Below are 23,063 nucleotides of genomic sequence, written 5' to 3' on the forward strand. Positions count from 1 at the left end.
GGCGACCTTCCTTCCACTCGCTGAATCTGGAAACTTATAATGCCCCCTTTACTATGCGGGAACTCGAACGTGCGCTTGCACTGTCCCAGTCCTCTGCTCCGGGGCCAGATGCCATTCACGTTCAGATGCTGGCACACCTTTCTACGGCGGGCAAAAGCTTCCTTCTTCGTACCTACAATCGCGTCTGGACCGAAGGTCAGGTCCCCATGCGTTGGCGTGACGCCACACATTGTTCCTATACCCAAACCTGGGAAGGATAGACACCTTCCCTCTAGTTACCGCCCCATTTCGCTTACAAGCTGTGTCTGTACGGTGATGGAGCGCATGGTTAACGCTCGGTTAGTCTGGATTCTTGAATCTCGACGGCTACTTACCAGTGTTCAATGCGGCTTTCGTCACCGCCGCTCCGCTGTTGACCACCTTGTGACCTTGTCGACATTCATCATGAACAACGTTTTGCGAAAGCGCCAAACAGTAGCCGTGTTCTTAGATTTGGAGAAGGCTTATGATACCTTTTGGAGAGGAGGTATCCTCCGCACTATGCACAGGTGGGGTCTACGCGGTCGCCTGCCCCTTTTTATTGATTCCTTTTTAACAGATCGAAAGTTTAGGGTACGTTTTGGTTCTGTATTGTCCGACGTCTTCCTCCAGGAGAACGGAGTGCCTCAGGGCTCCGTCTTGAGCGTAGCCCTTTTTGCCATCGCGATCAATCCAATTATGGATTGCATTCCCCCTAATGTCTCAGGCTCTCTCTTTGTCGATGACTTCGCGATCTACTGCAGTGCCCAGAGAACATGCCTCCTGGAGCGCTGCCTTCAGCATTGTCCAGACAGTCTATACTCATGGAGCGTGGCAAATGGCTTCCGGTTCTCTGAAGAGAAGACGGTTTGTATCAACTTTTGGCGATATAAAGCGTTCCTTCCGCCATCCTTACATCTCGGTCCCGTTGTTCTCCCATTCGTGGAAACAACTATTAGGGCTCACATTGGACAGGAAAATTTGTTGGTCTCCGCACGTCTCTTATTTGGCGGCCCGTTGTACACGTTCCCTTAATGTCCTCAGAGTTCTTAGTGGTTCATCTTGGGGAGCGGATCGCACTGTCCTGCTTCGCTTGTATCGGTCCATAGTCCGATCGAAGCTGGATTATGGGAGCTTCGTCTACTCGTCTGCTCGGCCATCCCTCTTATGCCGTCTCAACTCCATCCACCATCGGGGGTTACGTCTTGCGACCGGAGCCTTCTACACTAGTCCCGTCGAGAGTCTTTATGCTGAAGCTGCCGAATTACCATTGACCTACCAGCGCGACGTACTGCTGTGTCGGTATGCCTGCCGGCTGTTGTAAATGCCCAACCACCCCTCTTATCAGTTCTTCTTCGCCGATTCTCTCGCCCGTCAGTACGGGTTGTATGTGTCTGCCCTGCTGCCCCCTGGAGTCCGCTTCCGTCGCCTGCTTCGACAATTGGATTTTGCCCTCCCTACCACCTTCAGAGAGGGTGAGAGCCCGACACCACCTTGGCTCCAGGCTCCGGTTCGTATTTATCTCGACCTCAGCTCGCTCCCGAAGGAGGGTACTCCGGCTGCAGTGTATTGCTCACGGTTTGTCGAACTTCATGCGCGACTTGCGAGTCACACCTTTATTTACACCGATGGCTCCAAAACTGACGATGGTGTCGGCTGTGCCTTTGTCGTCAGGGCCGTCACCTTTAAATACCAATTCCTCGACCAATGTTCCAGCTTTACGGCCGAGCTTTTTGCTCTTCATCAGGCCGTTCAGTATGCCCGCCGCCACCGCCATTCATCGTATGTACTCTGCTCTGATTCACTCAGTGCTCTTCAGAGCCTTGGAGCTCCCTATCCGGTCCATCCCTTGGTGCAACGGATCCAGCAGTCCCTCCATTCTTTCGCTGATGATGGCTCTCCTGTCAGCTTTCTGTGGGTTCCCGGCCATGTAGGAGTGCCTGGAAATGAGGCTGCTGATGCTGCAGCCAAGGCTGCTGCAGTCATCCTGCCTCGGCCAGCCTCCCATTGTGTCCCGTCATCTGACGTTAGTGGGGTTGTTTGTAAGAGGCTTTTGTCGTTGTGGGATACTTGGTCATCCCTTCAAGGAAACAAGCTCCGGGCAGTAAAACCATTCCCAACTGCTTGGACAACCTCCTCCCGACCATCCCGGCGAGAAGAGGTCCTTCTGACCAGGTTGCGGATTGGGCATTGCCAGTTTAGCCACCGCTACCGCTACCTGCTCTCCGGTGACCCAGCCCCGCAGTGCCCTTGTGGTCAAGCATTAACAGTGCGCCATGTTTTATTGTCGTGTCCCCGTTTTAGTCAATCTCGTGTTGTCCTGTCCCTGCCATCTACTTTACTGGATATTTTAGCTGATGACGCTCGAGCAGCTGCTCGTGTTCTTCGTTTTATAACTTTGACTGGCTTGTCCAAAGACATCTAACTCTTTTACTTATTTTATCTGCATCTTTGTAAGGACTTTCTGGTGTCACCCCCCCCCCCCCTCCAACCTCCCCTTGAGTTTTACCAGATTCTATGTGCTCTAACAATTGTGACTGGGCGCTAATGACCTCAGTAGTGGAGCGCCCTTAAACCCCATGAGTGGGGTTCCAACGCATCTGTTATAGGTAGTTTTCAGAGAAGGCATTTAGTAATATTTCACAGCATGTCTTACCATGCCGACCACTAACAAAATCTGTAATTTTCCCATATGATAGTTGGATGATAATGTCTCCATGATGATTACAATAACTTAAAGATCTTTACATGAAATATATTTTGATGCCAGTGGAATCATTCTGCAGTCAATTTCAAATGTCGGATTTCTAAATTTTCTTGGTAGTGCTTCAGAAAAAGAATGTGTCTTTCCTCCAGGGATTCCCATTTGAGTTCACGAAGCATCTCCGTAATAATCACATGTTGACTGAAGCTACTGTTAACAGTTTTTTATGTTGCTGAGCAACAGCCATACAGCAATTTTTAAATGAACTCACCGCCATTTGGCTATGTTGTTCTTTATTTAATTATGACCCAGGTTTCGGCCTTTATGCCATTTACAAATTAAGTTTGTCGTTGCACATTGAGCTTGATGTCCTGCAGTATGTGTTAATGACATAAACTTCAGTTGAAAATGGCATAAAAGGCCGAAACCTGGACAGTAGTTAAGTAAACAACAATATAGTCAAATGGCATGGTGTTCATATAAAAAACTATTGGTCACAGATCTAGCACTCAACTTCTGAAATGCTTCAATCTCTTCCTTTCATCCAACCTGATTGGGATCCCAAAGACTCCAGCAGTAGTCAAGAATGGATCACACTAGTGTTCTGCAAGACCTCTTTTACAGATGAACCACATTTTCCTAAAATTCCCCCAGTAAACCAAAGTTGAACATGTGCCATTCCTACTACCAACCATTCCACTTCATATCGCTTTGCAACTTTACGCCTGGATATTAATTGATGTGACTGTGTCATGCAGCCCACTACTAACACTTTATTTGAGCAGTATGGCATTGTTTTTCCTCCTTGCCTGCATTAACTTAAATTTTTCTATGTTTGGAGTCAATTGCCATTCACCAAACCAACTAGAAATTTTAAGTCATCTTGTATCCTTCTACAGTCACCCAACAACACTACCTTCTCACACACTACAGCAGCACCACCACCAGCAAACAGCCACAGATTGCTGTTCACCTTCTCCATGAGATTGTTTAAGTATATAGAGAATAAACATGCCACACTTCCCTGGGGCACCCCTGCTTCTGATGAACACTCGCTGTTGGGGACAACATGCTGGGTTCAATTACCAGGTGTACCGGTATGAAATGAACATTTTTTTGTGAAAATGAAACACTAATTTTGAATTGAAAAGTTAAAACATTTTATTCTAAGTACTGACCATTGCTTTCTATACATTTTGACCACCTTTCTGGCAATTTGTGGACACCATGCCAATAGAAATGTTCGTCTTTTGAAGCAAACCAATCAGACACCCAATTTTCGACATCTTCGTAGGAATCGAAGTGTTCCTCAGCCAATGCGTGTCCCATTGATGGAAACAAGTGGTAGTCGGAAGGGGCCAAGTCTGGTGAATATGGCGGGTGGGGTAGCAGCTCCCATCCAAGTGTTTTGATTGTATCCTGAACCAGTTTTGCTTTGTGTGCAGGTGCATTGTCGTGTAAAAACATTACTTTGCCATGTCTTCTGGCCCTTTCTGGTCTTTTTTCGATCAATGCATAGTTGAAATTGATCATTTGTTGTCTGTAGCGATTAGCATTCACACTTTCACCAGGTTTTAGAAGCTCATGGTACACCACACCTTTCTGATCCCAACAAACACAGAGCATTGTCTTCTTGCCGCATCGATCTTGTTTTGCAGTCAATGTTGATAGTTGTCCCGGATTAACCCACGACTTTTCCCATTTAGAATTCTTAAAATAAATCCATTTTCATCGCCAGTAACAATTCAATGCAAAATTGATTTTCTTTCATGTCTTTGAAGCAAAATTTGACAAATGGTTTTTCGGTTTTTCATCTGTCTTTCATTCAATTCATGTGGCACCCATTTTCCACGCTTTTGGATCTTTCCCAAAGCTTTCAAACAGTCAGAAATTGTTTGTTGTGCAACATTTAGCATTGCTGCCATTTGCTTCTGACTCAAAGTATTATCTTCATCCAATATTGCTTGCAATTCGGCATCTTTGAACCTTTTTCGTGGTCTCCACGTTCTTCATTTCTTACATCAAAATTATTATTTCTGAACCATTGAAACCATCTTTGGTATGTTGCTTCTGATAGAGCATGATCACCATATGCCTCGACAAGCATTCGATGCGACTCTGCAGCACTTTTTTTCAAATGAAAACAAAAAATTAATGCTTTCCACACATCATCACTTTCTGGTACAAAATTCGACATTAACACGATGAAATTTATGATGTTGTTTGTTCCATGACTTGATGTATACTAAATATCTTTGACAGACGTCATACCAACCAAACAAAAAAAAAATTAAGGCTCGTTCACAACAAATGTTCCCTATCGACACATTTGTATCTTAACACTCATTTCATACTGGTACACCTGGTACTTAGGAAGTTCCGAGCCAGTCACATATCTGGAAACAGGAAACTGATATTAAGGCATTGTGATATGTTTAGCTAAATAAATACTATAACAGCTTTTAAATGGGCTGAGGCTATTTATTTATTTATTTATTTTAATAACATTAGAAAGGCCATGAAAAGAAATTGCAGTAATGTCAGTATTGGTGAAAGTTTCGACAAAAATTCCTGGGAAATCTGCTATATGTACAGCCCCGTCATGCTGTTTTTCATAGGTCCAGTCATGAACTTCGCTGAGTGAGCATATCTAATTTTAATATTTGGTTATCTCTCACCTGTTTTTGCTAAAAACTTCACTTCCGACATTTCTGAACTACTGACCATATTGTTATTCATAAGTTGTAGAATGTGCCATGTTGATATACTCACTGTAAAAAGTTGGAATAATATCTCAGAATCTCCATGGAGCTTTTGAAGTAGGATGTAAAACTCCCAAATCCATTGCTATTAAATTAATTGCATGATTTTGTTTCATCTCATCATTTTTAATCAACAATAAAAAATAAAGCTATAGGTAATCGTACACTGTAAAACAGCAACTAAATAAACTGTGAGATCACCACGGTAGTATGTCATGAATCCAGTACTGTTTAGACAGCTGCCTCATAATTAAATCAGAGTTGCCACAAGTTCTGGAAATCGGGGAATGTCGGGGAATTTGAAACGTATCAGGGAAATTTGAAGGGGTTGGGGGTGGGGGGGAAGCCACTGGAAAAATCTCGTTTTTGTCTCAGTAGATGAAATGGTTTGTTTACTGAAATGTCATGCGTCGTCAGTGGCTGGGCGCAGCAGAGTATGCGTGTCGCTTCCTACTCCCTCATTCCTACTGCTTTATCCATTCCTACCACTCCCCTCAGCTTGCAGTCAGTGCTGCCACCACTATTTGCCGCTAACTAGCAGCTGCTGATGAGAGGCAGGGAGGCGTGATGTCTAGTTTGTTTGGACCTGATTCTCAGAGATTGTTGACACAGTGGCTGGAGGTGGCGGTCAGGTGTCCGTGAGTTGTGTGTGAGTGAGTGTTTGAATGTACGTGTGCTCTTGTTTTCCGACAAAGGCTATGGCCGAAAATATAGTTCTGAGAGTGTGATTATCTTTTCTATGTGCCTGTCTGTGGCTCATCGACTACGTTTACAGTGAGTTGCTACCTATCCTCATAAGTATTGATCCTCGGAGTATCTGCACAAGTTATCTATTGCATGGATTAATCATTGCAGTCTCACTTCATCAACATGGTGTCTGTAACACATGAGTACCTGGCCACACAAACGGATTTTCACGACAAGCCAAAACCGCAGGCCATTTCTGTGGGTACCTCTAACTAATTGAGCCTACCAATCTGAAGCCTGTCATTTCCACTAATGTGCAGGCCCTGCCAATAGAATCTAGTCTCAGCGACTTGACCGCAGGACAGTCCTGTGTGGTATAAGGTGGCAGATTTTCGTGGTACATCCACGGACCCAGGACTGCGATATTCCTCAGCAGGCCAGGGGCCACAGGGGATGGATTTCAGGAATTGCGACTGTCTTACTATAAGTACATGGTATGATGCAGCATTTTATAGATATTTTATTTATTGTAGTACAGTTTGGCACTTCAAAAGTAGTTCATATACAGGGTATTTGAAAAAGAACTCTCTAGGTTTAAGTATAAATTTGATGGGGAAAGTACTGAAAAATTACATCAATGAGTACATATCATGACAGAGAATTCCTTCAAATTTTGTTTAATGGTAGTGGACTTCACTGTGGGATCAATTTGTTGCCCTGCACACGTCAAGACGATATTCCACTTCTCACCACGTATTCATCAAAATTTCAGGTGTAACTGTCCCAACTGCCGCAATGATTCTCTTCCATAAATGATTGATGTGTCCGATCTTTTCACTGTATGCAGCATTTTTTATGTGACCCCAAAAGAAAAAGTCTAGTGGGCTTAAGTCTGGGCTTGATGGTGGCCACGGTATTGGGCCAGCCCTGCCTATTCACCTTCATGGAAAGCGAGTGTCGAGAGCCACACGCACGTGGTTACTGTAATGAGGTGGGGTGCTATCTTGTTGGAAAAACATGAGCCCCTTTTCCTCCTCAATATCGTCCATTTGGGGAAAGACGTACACTGTCAACATGGCACAGTAAACGTCCCCGTTTATTGTTTTTTCTACAAAAATGAAAGAACCAATCACACGATTTTCCATCAAACCGCACAAGACCTTAACTTTGGGACAGTCACATTGATGATGCTGAATAACTTCATATGGATGCACTGCCTCCGAAATTCTGCAGTTATGACAATTAACTGTTCCACTGACATGAAATGTTGCCTCATCAGAAAAGAGAATCTTTTTTAAAAAATTGACATCATCATCACCACCATTTCTGTGTAGAAAGTTAACTGCAAACTCATACCTTTCGATTTTATCAATAGGTTTTATTTCATATGACAGTTGCAATTTGTAGGCACTAAACTTAAGTCTTTTAGGCACAACATCATACACAGTACCTATAGGCACTCCTAACTGTAGACAAAGTCTGGCCAATGGCTTCTTCGGGCTCCGAACACACGAAACACGTATCTGTTCAAGAACATCTTCAGAAGTTCTTGGTCGACCTGGTGATTTTGCTTTTAAAACACTACCGGTTTCCTTGACTTTAGCCAATGACTGATAGTTTTTGCTGTGGTGTTTCACCACCATACTGATACCTAAAATTGTGTTGCACTGTTATAACTGACTCAGTTTCCACAAGCCAAATAACTCTCTGCACTTTCTGTTGCGGAGTACACATTGTTGCTGAGTTGCTCTGCACTGAACTGCACTGCAGGCACGCCTGGACTGAACTGAGGGAACAGAGGAAAAAAGCAGCACTGGTGCCATCTCAAGGTCAAGCAGACCTATCAACTGCAGGGGAGCCAAACTTGGCGAGTCGATGAATCAAACACCACAAACTAGAATAGTGTATATCACTTTGTACAGATTCTAGAACACATTAAAACTAGGGAGTTCTTTTTCAAACACACTGTATTAGAAAGTATAGGCAATAAGAAGAAGAAAAAAAAACTGTCAGTTGCTGGCGGTTTGTACGCTATGTACTCATATATTTCTCGAAAGAAAAATGACACAATACCTGTAAAATAATAGACATAACACAGTGGGTAATAACTGACAATAACAAACATAGTAGAACCAACATTTTATTGCCTGTCTTCTATAGTGTTGGTTTACACAACTCTTCCCTACGTTATACACTTCTTTCCAGAGGCCTACTTTTTTCTGAGGTTATTTCTGAAAGCAGTGAAGGTATTTTAAATCTGTCTTGTGACTTCAAGCCAATGCATATTTTTGTCAGCAAATGTGTTTCATTTTATTGAAATAAAATAACGACAGTTGTTTTAATGAAACATACATACCATTTGGCTTGATTTCTCCATCTAAAAACAGTTCATTACAAAAGATATTGATGTTAATACTCAAGATTTTTGCTCACATGGTGGAGAAATACAGAAGTCCTTACATGTTTTTAAGATCTCAGAATTTGTCAGGGGAAAAATGCTAAAACTTGTCTGGAAATCGGGGAATTTTCTTGGGGGAAACTTGTGGCAACACTGTGAATGCAAATTGTTCATGGTGAGTTATCATGTTCAACATCCTTCATTTGTGGGTGATTTCTTTGTCATGCGTTACTTTTCCAGCATTGAGGAAGGTGAGAGCAGCCTTAACATGTCAGATTTATATTCTGCTTACAAAAACCAATTTATGTAAAGTTTAACCCCTTGCTGTACCACATAGTTCAACAAAATCTGTCCCCAGGCAGTTGGAGGCAACAACTGATGCGCAAGACACCACAATACAAGCAAACATGTGGATACCTGTGTATTTGTTCCATGTGATTCTGCTCTTGTAGATGCCAACACGTATTTTTAATTTTCGTTTCAATACTTGATGATATAAATGTTTACACATAAAGAATAATTTAATAGGAATTATAATCTTTGTATGCGTCTTCAGGTTCAACTTCTTCAGAAGGAATGTAATAACACGTCACCCAAAAACGTAGATGATGATGACTTTGTTGTTGTTGTAGTCTTCAATGCAAAGACTTGTTTGATGCAGCTTTCCATGCTACTTTATTCTGCACAAGCAGCTTAATCTGTGAGTAACTACTGCAACCTACATTTTTCGGAATCTACCTACTGTATTCATCTCTTTGTTTCCCTTTATGATTTTTATCTCCCCCCCCCCCCCCCCCACACACACACATTTCCATCCAGCACTAAATTGGTGATACCTTCATGTCTCGGAATGTTTCCCACCAACTGATCCCTTCTTCTGGTCAGGTTGTGCCACAAATTTCTTTTCTTCCCAATTCTATTCAGTACCTCCTCATTAGTTATGAGACCCACCCATCTACTCTTCAGCATTCTTCCGTAGCACCACATTTCAAAAGCTTTTATTCTCTTCTTATCTAAACTGTTTAGTGTCGATGTTTCACTTCCATACATGGCTACACTCCAGAAAAATACCTTCAGAAAAGACTTCCTGACACTTAAATCTATGCTTGACGTTAAATTTCTCTTCTTCAGGAACGCTTTTCTTGCCATTACCTGTCTACATTTTATTTTCTCTCTACAGGGTTATTACAAATGATTGAAGCGATTTCACAGCTCTACAATAACTTTATTATTTGAGATATTTTCAAAATGCTTTGCACACACATACAAAAACTCAAAAAGTTTTTTTAGGCATTCACAAATGTTCGATATGTGCCCCTTTAGTGATTCGGCAGACATCAAGCCGATAATCAAGTTCCTCCCACACTCGGCGCAGCATGTCCCCATCAATGAGTTCGAAAGCATCGTTGATGCGAGCTTGCAGTTCTGGCACGTTTCTTGGTAGAGGAGGTTTAAACACTGAATCTTTCACATAACCCCACAGAAAGAAATCGCATGGGGTTAAGTCGGGAGATCTGAAGGCCATGACATGAATTGCTGATCATGATCTCCACCACGACCGATCCATCGGTTTTCCAATCTCCTGTTTAAGAAATGCCGAACATCATGATGGAAGTGTGGTGGAGCACCATCCTGTTGAAAGATGAAGTCGGCGCTGTCGGTCTCCAGTTGTGGCATGAACCAATTTTCCGCGGGCTTCGCGTGAAACTTGCCCGCATGCGTTCAACCGTTTCTTCGCTCACTGCAGGCCGACCCGTTGATTTCCCCTTAAAGAGGCATCCAGAAGCTTTAAACTGCGCATACCATCGCCAAATGGAGTTAGCAGTTGGTGGATCTTTGTTGAACTTCGTTCTGAAGTGTCGTTGCACTGTTATGACTGGCTGATGTGAGTGCATTTCAAGCACAACATAAGCTTTCTCGGCTCCTGTCGCCATTTTGTCTCACTGCGCTCTCAAGCGCTCTGACGACAGAAACCTGAAGTGCGGCTTCAGCCGAACAAAACTTTGAGTTTTTCTACGTATCTGTAGTGTGTCGTGACCAATTGTCAATGAATGGAGCTACAGTGAATTTATGAAATCGCTTCAATCATTTGTAATAGCCCTGTACTTTGAAAATTATCAGTTATTTTTTTGCCCAAATACCAAAACTCATCTATTACATTAAGTATCTCATTTCCTAATCTAATCCCCTCAGCAGCACTTGATTTAATTTAACTACATGCCATTATTCGCATTTTGCTTTTTTTAATCCTCATTTTTATCCTCATTTCTAGATATTCCATTTAACTGCTTTTCCAAGTCCTTTACTCTGCCTGACAGAATTACACTGTCATCAGGAAACATCAAAGTTTTTATTTCTTCTCCTTGTACTTTAATTCTTACTCCTTTAGTGCTTGCTCAGCATAGAGATTGAGTAACATCAGGGATAGGCTACAGCCTTGCCTCACTCCTTTCTGATCCACTGCTTCCCTTTCATGCCCTTCAACTCTTATAACTGCTATCTGGTTTCTGTACAAATTGTAAATAGCCTTTCACTCCCTGTATTTTACCCTCGCCACCTTTAAAATTTGAAAGAGAGTATTCCAGTCAGCATTGTCAAAAATTCTTTCATACCTTACTCCCATTCCATATTCACCTACCACATTTCCTTCTCTTCCTTTTCCTACTGTCGAGCTCCAGTCCCCCATGACTATTAAATTTTCGTCTCCCTTCACTATCTGAATAATTTCTTTTATCTCATCATACTTTTCATCAATCTCTTCGTCATCTGCGGAGCTAGATGGCATATAAACTTGTACTACTGTGGTAGGCGTGGTCTTCGTATCTATCTTGGCCACAGTAATGCGTTCACTATGCTGTTTGTAGTAGCATTCCTATTTTTTTATTCATTATTAAACCTACTCCTGCATTACCCCTATTTGATTTTGTATTTATAACTCTGTATTCACCTAACCAGAAGTCTTGTCCCTCCTGCCACCGAACCTCACTAATTCCCACTATATCTAACTTCAACCTATCCATTTACCTTTTTAAATTTTCTAGCCTACCTGCCCGATTACGGGATCTGGCATTGCACACTCCGATCTGTAGAACGCCAGTTTTCTTTCTCCTGATAATAACGTCCTCCTGAGTAGTCCCCGCCTGGAAATCCGAATGGGGGACTATTTTACCTCCGGAATATTTTACCCAAGAGGACGCCATCATCATTTCTCCATACAGTAAAGCTGCATGCCCTCTGGAAAAATGACGGCTGTAGTTTCCCCTTGCTTTCAGCCGTTCGCAGTACCAGCACAGCAAGGCCATTTTGGTTAGTGTTACAAGGCCAGATCAGTCAATCATCCAGACTGTTGCCCCTGCAACTACTGAAAAGGCTGCTGCCCCTCTTCAGTAACCAAACATGTGTCTGGCCTCTCAACAGATACCCCTCCGGTGTAGTTGCACCTACGGTACGGACATCTGTATCGCTGAGGCTTCCAAGCCTCCCCACCAACGGCAAGGTCCATGGTTCATGGGGGGAGGGACATTAATAGTACGGATGCTGTAATATGCGTTACGATTCATCTGTCATTTGTAGCTGATCCCATTTATGTTGAGATACGTACAGTGTCATCTATTGGTAAAGTTTTCATTAATTTTTTTTTTTTTTTTGTTCCATGACATTCTCCCCTGCAGCAATAATACGCTGTTGAAATCTGACGTCTTTCTAAGTGGTGGTTCTGTTTTTCACAGTTTTGAAACTGGAACTTTAATTATGGACACCCCATGTATTGTATGCCCTGAAGGCTCAGAATACCTTTACTTACTGCATTTAAAAGCTTTGGGGCTGCAGACAAATCTAGAGTGCAATTTTTTAAATCATTCGTTACACTTAGTACTTGTGAGCTGTTGACACTTTTTTCTGTCTTAAATAATAGATGTAGTGCATGATGGTGCAACTAGGATGACAGACATCTTGTTAGTGGTTTAGACAAGTGCTTTGAAGATTGTCACAGATCTTTGAGTGAAACATGAACAAGATATTCAGAAAAATGTGTGAAAAAGGAATGGGAAAAGTGTATAATTACAGAACTAAGTACAGAAAATCCCCCATGTTGGAGCAGTGTCTCAAATATAAATGTCTAAGAGGTCCATGCAACTTAAAATGGTACTTGGAAGTTCTGTGTGGAATACAAAGAAAGGAAGGATTAAAGGTAACCACTGACGAATAGGTGGATATCGTTTGAAAGCTTGTAATGATTTCAGTCTTATTGGAATGAAATATAAGTTTACTGTCTCATAATCTACAATTATATTTATGTGCAGAAACACTCATCAAAACACAAAAATCTGGTTTACAATTTTTCTTATAATATCATTAATATAATACACTGTAGTGGATAATTAATTAATTAAGCAGTTCCAGAATGAGATTTTCACTCTGCAGCAGAGTGTGCGCTGGTATGAAACTTCCTGGTATAACTGCAGTAAATAGCTAGGAATAATGCTATCTGTATTCTGTATTTAAAGAAATAATACATAACAGGATTCTCATTCAGAAATTACATTTGAATGTTCATTTTTGTAAGAATATGGCATTATGCCTTGTCAAAAAGGAGAAATTTGGTGGAATTAGACACCATTAGGATCTTAGCCAATCAAGATACCAGTTTATTGTTCTATGATATTGTTGGACAGAATTTCATGTGTGTCATGCAGATATGGAATTGGTGTATTCAAGAGGGCAATACTCAGTGCAGGATTTAAACAGCCTCACATGACTATTACCTAGACGACAGATATGTTTGCTTGACCATGCAAGATCATAAAGCTGTGTCTTTTTACCTTGAGACAAGAAATGGGCTAGTCTGTTGCAAGACCCTGACGGTGGCCATCCAATGACAACACTGGACACAGGAATGGTACCATATCATCTTTCCAGAAGAGTTCCAGTTTTGGATACTGCATCACCACAGATTTAACCATGTGTGGAGACTTGGAGGAGAATGAATGTTGCCAAATTGCATTTTTCATTGCCATGTGAGCTCAGCATGTGGTGTGATGATATGGGATGCCATTGGGACACAACATGATCATATTTGGTTTGCATAGCCAGTAATTTTGTCAGCAGGTGTTACATTTCTCAGGCATGAAGGCTGGTAGCTGCACCCCCATCTGTCAGGTCTCTGTGATGTTACCTTTCGACAAGATAGTGCAAGACCAAACATTGCCCACATTGTCCTGACCTAACTCAATATGGAGGAAATCACATGTTCTTCCTACTATATTGTTGACTCTTCATAAGCAAACTTCCATTATTTGCTATTGTCTGTGATTTAACAGTTTTAATAGTTAGCACTATAAATTGGTGGCAAGGAGACCGGTAAGGCATAAAGCAGGATCGAAGCAGAGTTTAAAAAAGGGGTGGACAAGGATATAATTTGAAGTTATGAAAGCAAAAATGCCAGTAATGATCATATTGAATTATTAAAGAAGAAACTACAGGAAAGCAAAAGTTGGATGGTATACTTGGATTTGAGTGCAGCTCCTTGTAATCATAAGTACTGTGTCTTAGTAGTCTGCCATTGTTGTTACCAGTGTGGATGTTAGCCACACAATCTTTGGCATTAGAAACTTAAACGTATTGTAATTTAATAGAAATGATACATATTTTTTAGATACATTTTATTATTATATACATCTGGTTCGAGAACTACCTAATACACTTACGTGACAGAACATTATATAAATACCTTAATGTCATAGTGACATTATATCTCAATTAGGTGAATACCAGAAAACCCCTCCCCCACTCTGATTCCTTAAAGAATCAAACTCTCATATAAAAAACCATTTAAAACGTCTGATAAGAAAAAAAAATCAAACAGTGGAAAGTCCAAGTTGGGATATCAACATTTATAAAAGGAAGGGATGGATTGGTACTGAACGTGAAGATGAACTTTGATTTGCAGATGTGCACCATGAAAAGACGGTTACACATTAAGCTTCAGCAAAAGCCTTCATCAGAAAAGAGAAGCATTCACACACATTCCCACGAGCACATGCACCACCCCTCTCTCTCCCCCCTCCCTCTCCCCCCTCCCTCTCCCCCCTCCCTCTCCCCCCTCCCTCTCCCCCTCCCTCTCCCCCTCCCTCTCCCCCCTCCCTCTCCCCCCTCCCTCTCCCCCTCCCTCTCCCCCTCCCTCCCCCCTCCCTCTCCCCCTCCCTCTCCCCCTCCCTCTCCCCCTCCCTCTCCCCCCTTCCCTCTCCCCCCTTCCCTCTCCCTCCCCTTCCCTCTTCCCCCCCTTCCCTCTTCCCCCCCTTCCCTCTTCCCCCCCTTCCCTCTTCCCCCCTTCCCTCTTCCCCCCTTCCCTCTTCCCCCCTTCTCTCTTCCCCCCTTCCCCCCTTCCATCTTCCCCTCCTTCCCTCTTCCCCTCCTTCCCTCTTCCCCCCTTCCCTCCTCCCCCCTTCCCTCCTCCCCCCTTCCCTCCTTCCCCCCTTCCCTCCTTCCCCCCTTCCCTCCTTCCCCCCTTCCCTCCTTCCCCCCTTCCCTCCTTCCCCCCTTCCCTCCTTCCCCCCTTCCCTCCTTCCCCCCTTCCCTCCTCCCCCCTTCCCTCCTTCCCCCCTTCCCTCCTTCCCCCCTTCCCTCCTTCCCCCCTTCCCTCCTTCCCCCCTTCCCTCCTTCCCCCCTTCCCTCCTTCCCCCCTTCCCTCCTTCCCCCCTTCCCTCCTTCCCCCCTTCCCTCCTTCCCCCCTTCCCTCCTTCCCCCCTTCCCTCCTTCCCCCCTTCCCTCCTCCCCCCCTTCCCTCTTCCCCCCCTTCCCTCTTCCCCCCCTTCACTCTTCCCCCCCTACCTCTTCCCCCCTTCCCTCTTCCCCCCTTCCCTCTTCCCCCCCTTCCCTCTTCCCCCCTTCCCTCTTCCCCCCCTTCCCTCTTCCCCCCCTTCCCTCTTCCCCCCCTTCCCTCTTCCCCCCCTTCCCTCTTCCCCCCCTTCCCTCTTCCCCCCTTCCCTCTTCCCCCCTTCCCTCTTCCCCCCTTCCCTCTTCCCTCTTCCCCCCTTCCCTCTTCCCCCCTTCCCTCTTCCCCCCCTTCCCTCTTCCCCCCCTTCCCTCTTCCCCCCTTCCCTCTTCCCCCCCTTCCCTCTTCCCCCCCTTCCCTCTTCCCCCGCTTCCCTCTTCCCCCGCTTCCCTCTTCCCCCCTTCCCTCTTCCCCCCTTCCCTCTTCCCCCCCTTCCCTCTTCCCCCCCTTCCCTCTTCCCCCCTTCCCTCTTCCCCCCTTCCCTCTTCCCCCCTTCCCTCTTCCCCCCCTTCCCTCTTCCCCCCCTTCCCTCTTCCCCCCCTTCCCTCTTCCCCCCCTTCCCTCTTCCCCCCCTTCCCTCTTCCCCCCCTTCCCTCTTCCCCCCCTTCCCTCTTCCCCCCCTTCCCTCTTCCCCCCCTTCCCTCTTCCCCCCCTTCCCTCTTCCCCCCCTTCCCTCTTCCCCCCCTTCCCTCTTCCCCCCCTTCCCTCTTCCCCCCCTTCCCTCTTCCCCCCTTCCCTCTTCCCCCCCTTCCCTCTTCCCCCCTTCCCCCTCTCCCCCCTCCGTCTCCCCCCTCCGTCGCCCCGACCCCCCTCTCCCCGACCCCCCTCTCCCCGACCCCCCTCTCCCCCTCTCCCTCTCTGCCCCTCTCCTCGACCCTCTGCCCCTCTCTCCCCCTCTCCTCGACACTCTGCCCCTCTCTCCCCCTCTCCTCGACACTCTGCCCCTCTCTCCCCCTCTCCTCGACCCTCTGCCCCTCTCTCCCCCTCTCCTCGACCCTCTGCCCCTCTCTCCCCCTCTCCTCGACCCTCTGCCCCTCTCTCCCCCTCTCCTCGACCCTCTGCCCCTCTCTCCCCCTCTCCTCGACCCTCTGCCCCTCTCTCCCCCTCTCCTCGACCCTCTGCCCCTCTCTCCCCCTCTCCTCGACCCTCTGCCCCTCTCTCCCCCTCTCCTCGACCCTCTGCCCCTCTCTCCCCCTCTCCTCGACCCTCTGCCCCTCTCTCCCCCTCTCCTCGACCCTCTGCCCCTCTCTCCCCCTCTCCTCGACCCTCTGCCCCTCTCTCCCCCTCTCCTCGACCCTCTGCCCCTCTCTCCCCCTCTCCTCGACCCTCTGCCCCTCTCTCCCCCTCTCCTCGACCCTCCGGCCCCTCTCTCCCCCTCTCCTCCCCCCCTCTCACTCTCCTCCCCCTCTCACTCTCCTCCCCCCTCTCTCCTCCCCCCTCTCTCTCTCCTCCCCCCCTCTCTCTCCTCCCCCCTCTCTCTCTCCTCCCCCCCCTCTCTCTCCTCCCCCCTCTCTCTCTACTCTCTCCATTCCCAACTGCTGCTTCCCTTTCATGCCCCTCGACTCTTATAACTGGCATCTGGTTTCTGTACAAATTGTAAATAGCCTTTCGCTCCCTGTATTTTACCCCTGCCACCTTCAGAATTTGAAAGAGTGTGTACCAGTAAACATTGTCAAAAGCTTTCTCCAAGTCTACAAATGCTAAGAACGTAGGTTTGCCTTTTTTTAAATCTATTTTCTAATATAAGTTGTAGGGTCAGTATTGCCTCACGTGTTCCAACATTTCTACGGAATCCAAACAGATCTTCCCCGAGGTCGGCTTCTACCAGTTTTTCCATTCGTCTGTAAAGAATACGCGTTAGTATTTTGCAGCTGTGTCTTATTAAACTGATAGTTCAGTAATTTTCACATGTGTAAACATGGTATTACATGGTAATAATTTTTAAAACGTGTAGTAGAGGATTGTTACATAAATTGTCAAAGATTTGTAATGGACTTAGTTGCTTCTGGAGTGTTTCTGCTGCTGCTTGATGTGATATGGCTTGCAGGTGGAACACTAGTCGACGTGCTGACTCAGCGTACAACACCGCTACCACCAGACATAGTCTGTCGTGTGTTCTGGCAGACGTGCAAGGCTGTACAGCACATGCACAGTCAGCAGCCCCCTATTATTCACAGAGATCTCAAGGCAAGTGATGAGCATAGTTTAAAAAAGTAAATTTCAGTTCTTTCATCCCTCCTGCCTCACCTGTACATGCAGTAATACAGCAATAAACTGTTTTGTTAGCAAAAAAGGAAGAGTTATAGTGAGGTCTATAATACTGAGTGTTCCATTTATCTGATGACGCTTGTGCAGCGCAGTAGATGCCGAGCAGTGAGCTCTCCATTGCCTGTGATCAGATGCTGTGTCGCCCACCTACTGCTGCGGTACGACAGGACTACATTTAAAATATAAGAAAAGAAATTTTGTAGTTGCCCATGGCACACAAGGAGATGCTGGAACTGCATGCCATAATTTTCCACACATTTCTGACATCTGTTCAAGAAATTATTAATCACACAATGTAATTCTCTCTGAGATATTGAATTAATTGATTTGGAGATATTATCCCTAAGTTCCTCTATTGTGTGAGGATTTGTTTGTACACTTTGTCCTTCAATGCACCCCACAAATAAAAATCTCATGGAGCTAAATCGGGACTTCTTTTAATCACTCTTTCATTGAACACATTGTGAATTGCATGCAAAGAAACATTAGCCATATGAGCCCTTCCTGATAGTTTTGGCAAAATGCGAAGCTTCGTTCTCTTCCACTCAGTTCATTAAAATAGGTCACAAAATGTTTTACACATATCTTTCACTTGTAACTAAGTCATTAAAAAAATTGGGCCTATTATTCTGTCATCACTCACTCTTTTTACAATCATGAAGGGGTTCCTCATGAAGCACAACAGGTCTGAGTTCAGGTGTTTTGGGAATTAACATACCCGTGTAAATGGAACCAAGTCTCGTCTGAAAACAGAATGAGGTAAGGATCCATTTCACCATCTTGCACTTGTTTTAAAACCCATTTGAAAAACTTAACCATGTGCACAGGATTGCCAGGTTGAACTTCTTGTGCTGCTGTTACTTTATAGGGCCTTATCACCACTTTGTACAGGGGTGCTCAATATTTGTGTGTTTTCTGCAAAAGACTTCTAAGAGATTTTATAGGGGAATTTTCCAGGTGGTATGCAATGTCATAGAGACAAGCTTCTGTGAACACTGTACATCATTGTTTATGCTTCGTGTCCTGAACACTTCCCATTCCATGAAATTTATTGACTAATTTGTGAACTGCATCTTGACTTGGAACTCGATCTCCTGGAAACTTCTGTTCAAACAATCTCCTAACAGTACAAGTGGACTCTGTAATAAACTTGTGGATTTGAATAATTAGCTCTTGCCATTGTTGCATTCTCAAACTTCACTGTTACGCTCGTGATGCCTGTTTCATGCTCAAATGACACTGGCCGAAAAGGCGCATGTGTCTGTATGGCCTTCAGGCTAAAACTTGTAAAAAAAGAGGGGCAATAATACAGCCCCGAAGGACCCATTCGACCGACAGGTGTGGCTTCCATGGCCAGCCTGCAATACCCCAGGCATGCAGTCATCAGATAAATGGAATAGCCTATATTTTAATGAAAGTGATCAACAGCTGATCAGAATAATTTCCATATTTCCCTTTCATTAAACAATGTTTTATTGGTTTTTTTTCCCCTTTCGTGGGAATGTTTATAACTGAAGATAGGACAATTAATCACTCTTTCATTAAAATACTGCGCTTTATTTGGTATTGCTTGAATATTAAATTCTTTCTTACATAATTATAAAGAACACTGGAAGATTCAGAATGCTGTAATTACAGCCATTGTGTACAAGGGAACTCATGAATAATTAATAAGGTGTGCCAAAGAGAGTGCTTCCATAAAGCTTTTAAAAATTAATAAATGAAGAAAATAATTGTGCACTTGTGCAGCAGTCAGCAGCTATAGAATTATGGATGCAATGGGAATCATACAGCCAACAAGCTGCACATCAAAAGTTTATTCAAACTTTCAACTAGGTTTCAACAGTTATAAACCTGTCTTCATCAGAAGAAGTAACAACACCTAGAAATAGGATATATTACAATCAGTACATGGAAGCCATATGTGCAAAAAAATGAAACATCTAAAATAAACTTAAGTTTTACATATTGAGTGACAAGAGAAACACTTAGTCAACAGTAAAATGATCCGTATAAATGCTATGGTATCCATAAGGCATAGTCAGCAATAAAAATTATCCATGTAAAATATAAAGGAGATGTCCATCAGACAGACAACTAACAGGATGGAAGGGACAAGCCAGCAGGAAACTTATGCCCAGATGGGACTGACATAAGAATGGTGCCAGCCAGAAAAGACGTGACATGTCAATAAAATTACATTGCGATAACATTACAGAAACAGTAACATAACAAGAATTACAAAAAACTTCATTTGCATAGGTTTATTGACATTTTACTAATTTTTATTATGTTACTGTTTCTGTAATGTTATTTTAATGTAATTTTATTAACAAGTCAGGTGTCCTTTGTGGTTGTCACCACTTCTTATGTGAGCAACATCTCTGCATAAATTTCCTATTGGCTTGTCCCTTCTGTCTTGTTAGTTGTTAGTTGTTTGTTTATATGTTCGATGAACATCTCCTTTAGATTTTACTTGATCATTTTTACTGTTGAGTATATCTTATGTCTATGCCATAGCATTTAAAGGAATCATTTTACTGTTAACTAAGCATTATGACTTTGTTTCTCTTTTCACTCAATATGTAACATTTAAGTTTAATTTAGACATTTCATTTTGCTGCAAGTATGACTTCAACGTACTGGTTGCAATATATTCTGTTTTTACATGGCATTACTGCTTGTGATGAAGATGGGTTTATATTTGTCAAAATCTAGGTAAAGGTTTGAATAAACTTTGATGTGAAACAGGTTGGCTATATGATTCCCATTGTATCCAACAACATTTTTGTTGAATAGTATTTTCTCTGCAGTATTTCTCAGCTTGTTAAAACTCTTTGATGGTGCCTTAAATGGATTAACACTGTTTCATATGTCATGTTAATTCTACTAACATGAACTGTTGTTCACTGTAAGTGTATATTTGAATCTGAAAAGAGGCAGTATTTGAGGCCTGATGAGTCAGTACTGTGAGCACAGTGAATATTGTTACTCATAGCAGCTCAATATGATAACTGAAACAATATCAAAATAGCATTCAAAAGATCAAAGGAAAAACCTAGCTGGATATCCAGTAGCAATTAGACCATTGTACTTACTTCTTGAATATTTAGTCAAGTAATCCAAAACTGTGTGATGCATCTGAGAGTGAAATTAAAAAAATTACACTGAGCGTTGGACTAGTGCACTGGATTCTCCCTCTGAAATTAAGTTAGTAATGGGGTAACATGGGGAATAACAGGCCACATTGTATTGTAAATTAAAAGATTTAAAAGAAAGCAACAATTCACACAAACAGGTACATCTGAATTCAATTAAAGTATAAAACTAAAATAAAGGTAATGGGTTCTAGTTCAGAAAGTATACTGTAGTTTGATCCGATTACATGTTTGACCGCACAGATTCATCTGCGCACACAAGGTTAAAATGAAGCACTTTATGCTTTACTGTTCTACCATGTAAGAATTGACACACAACAGCAAATGGGGAGAAAATAATTTTTAACTGAAATAACTAGATAATTTCTGGAAACAGTGTAATCTGCTAAAGACACAAAGTACAAGTAGAAACCTGGGAAACTAAGTAGTTACATATCTATAAGGAATTATGGTATATTTATTTTAAAATATTGTCTATTCAAGATGTTGATAACTTAAAGATTTGTAATATTTCTCAAAATAGATAGAAAACCTGCTGATTGGCGAGGATGGCATGATCAAACTGTGTGACTTTGGCAGTGCAACTACTGTATCATATCATCCAGATCCTTCCTGGTCAGCTAACCAGAGATCACTTTTAGAGGAAGAGGTAAGAGTGCTGTAAAATCAGCTAACCTATCAAGTGTGCTAATAAAACTGCACAAGGGACATCATAGTGTTTGAAAGGTCAACTTTAGATATTAACTGAAAAAGTGCAGCTGTAAATTTTATTTTGAAAATTTGTTACTGTGCAAACACAGAGCAAAGAATGCTTTTCAGAATAACAGTGGTGGTGGTGGTGGTGGTGGTGGTGGTAGTAGAATATTATGATGCATGGCTCAAACAGTCAGCATTTACTGTGCTGTAAGAGTGTATCTTTCTCCCTTTATTAAAGTTCCTCTAAAGTTGGAAGTCACTTGAGGTTCTGTAATATTACATATTTTTAAAGATAAATAATAAATCCTTTTCATTTGAAACACACAATTGTATTATGACCTACTAGGTCCATTGAAGTAATTAAATTCCCAAATATTTTAGGTGCTTGCAGAAGTGCTCTCTCCCATAAAACTATCACTTAACTGAAGAAAAAGTATATAAGAAAATACTGTTAATGTAGAAATATTTGTAATAAATCAACATGTAGTGTGTTAGGTCACATGTTAAGCAATAATGTGGGAGATATACAGATTTAAAAACTGAAGGGAGTGTTCATTAAAGATTAAAACTATTTATGTCATAAAATACGAACAGTCCATTCTTTACAGACAAGACAGAAAGATTCTCTGTTCTAATTAAGAGCTGACAATCAAAGTTTCCCATTCACCTAAGCTTCTTTCTTGGGATAATTATTCTGTTCGCCAATAGAGCTGTAGCTGTTAAGTCTCTTACTGCTAGCAATGCTGTCATTACAACAAGATGGGAACACTTAAATAAATCATGTTTTATTTCATAATTGCCAGTAGAAACGATATAAAATGTAGATTGGCAATGGCAAGAAAAGCATTTCTGAATAAGAGAAATTTGATAACATCGAGTACAGATTTAAGTGTCAGAAAGACATTTCTGAAATTATTTGTGTGGAGTGTAGCCATGTATGGAAGTGAAACATGGATGGTAACTAGTTTAGACAAGAAGAGAATAAAAGCTTTCGAAATGTGGTGCTACAGAAGAATGCTGAAGATTATATGGGTAGATCATGTAACTAATGAGAAGGTACTGAATAGAATTGGGGAGAAGAGGAGTTTGTGGCACAACTTGACTAGAAGAAGGGACCGGTTGGTAGGACATGTTCTGAGGCATCAAGGGATCACTAATTTAGTATTGGATGGCAGTGTGGAGGGTAAAAATCATAGAGGGAGACCAAGAGATGAATACACTAAGCAGATTCAGAAGGATGTAGGTTTCAGTAGTTACTTGGAGATGAAGAAGCTTGCGCAGGATAGAGTAGCGTGGAGGGCTGCAGCAAACCAGTCTCTGGACTGAAGACCACAACATAACAACACAATTGTTAGTTACCGTAATAAACTTGGCCTTTCTAAGGATTCTTCCCTAAGATCTTTAATGTGCATTCCCAATTAAAGAGCAGTTTCTCCACCATTACAGTTCGCAGCTCATGGTGTCATGGCTAACATTGTTGCCTGTGGATTACAAGTTCCCAGGTTTGATTCCCAGCCAGGTTGATCATATAAAATTAATTGTTGGTGAGGCGGGTGCCAGGTTGAGATTCATTGGGAGAGTCCTTAGAAAATGTAGTCCA

General features: G+C 43.0%; 1 protein-coding gene across 3 annotated transcripts in view; it reads left to right on the top strand.

Moving 5' to 3' along the window:
* LOC126260250 (cyclin-G-associated kinase) overlaps window positions 1-23,063 on the top strand; it is a 256,668-nt gene that overhangs the window by 12,047 nt on the left and 221,558 nt on the right. For all 3 annotated transcript variants that reach the window (XM_049957574.1, XM_049957583.1, XM_049957590.1), the window contains exons 5-6: window positions 17,389-17,532; window positions 21,295-21,416. In XM_049957574.1, coding sequence (XP_049813531.1) covers window positions 17,389-17,532; window positions 21,295-21,416 — 266 coding nt within the window. The remainder of the gene's footprint in view (window positions 1-17,388; window positions 17,533-21,294; window positions 21,417-23,063) is intronic.

Source organism: Schistocerca nitens, chromosome 1, assembly GCF_023898315.1.
Source record: "Schistocerca nitens isolate TAMUIC-IGC-003100 chromosome 1, iqSchNite1.1, whole genome shotgun sequence".
Classification (NCBI taxonomy): Eukaryota; Metazoa; Arthropoda; class Insecta; order Orthoptera; family Acrididae; genus Schistocerca; species Schistocerca nitens.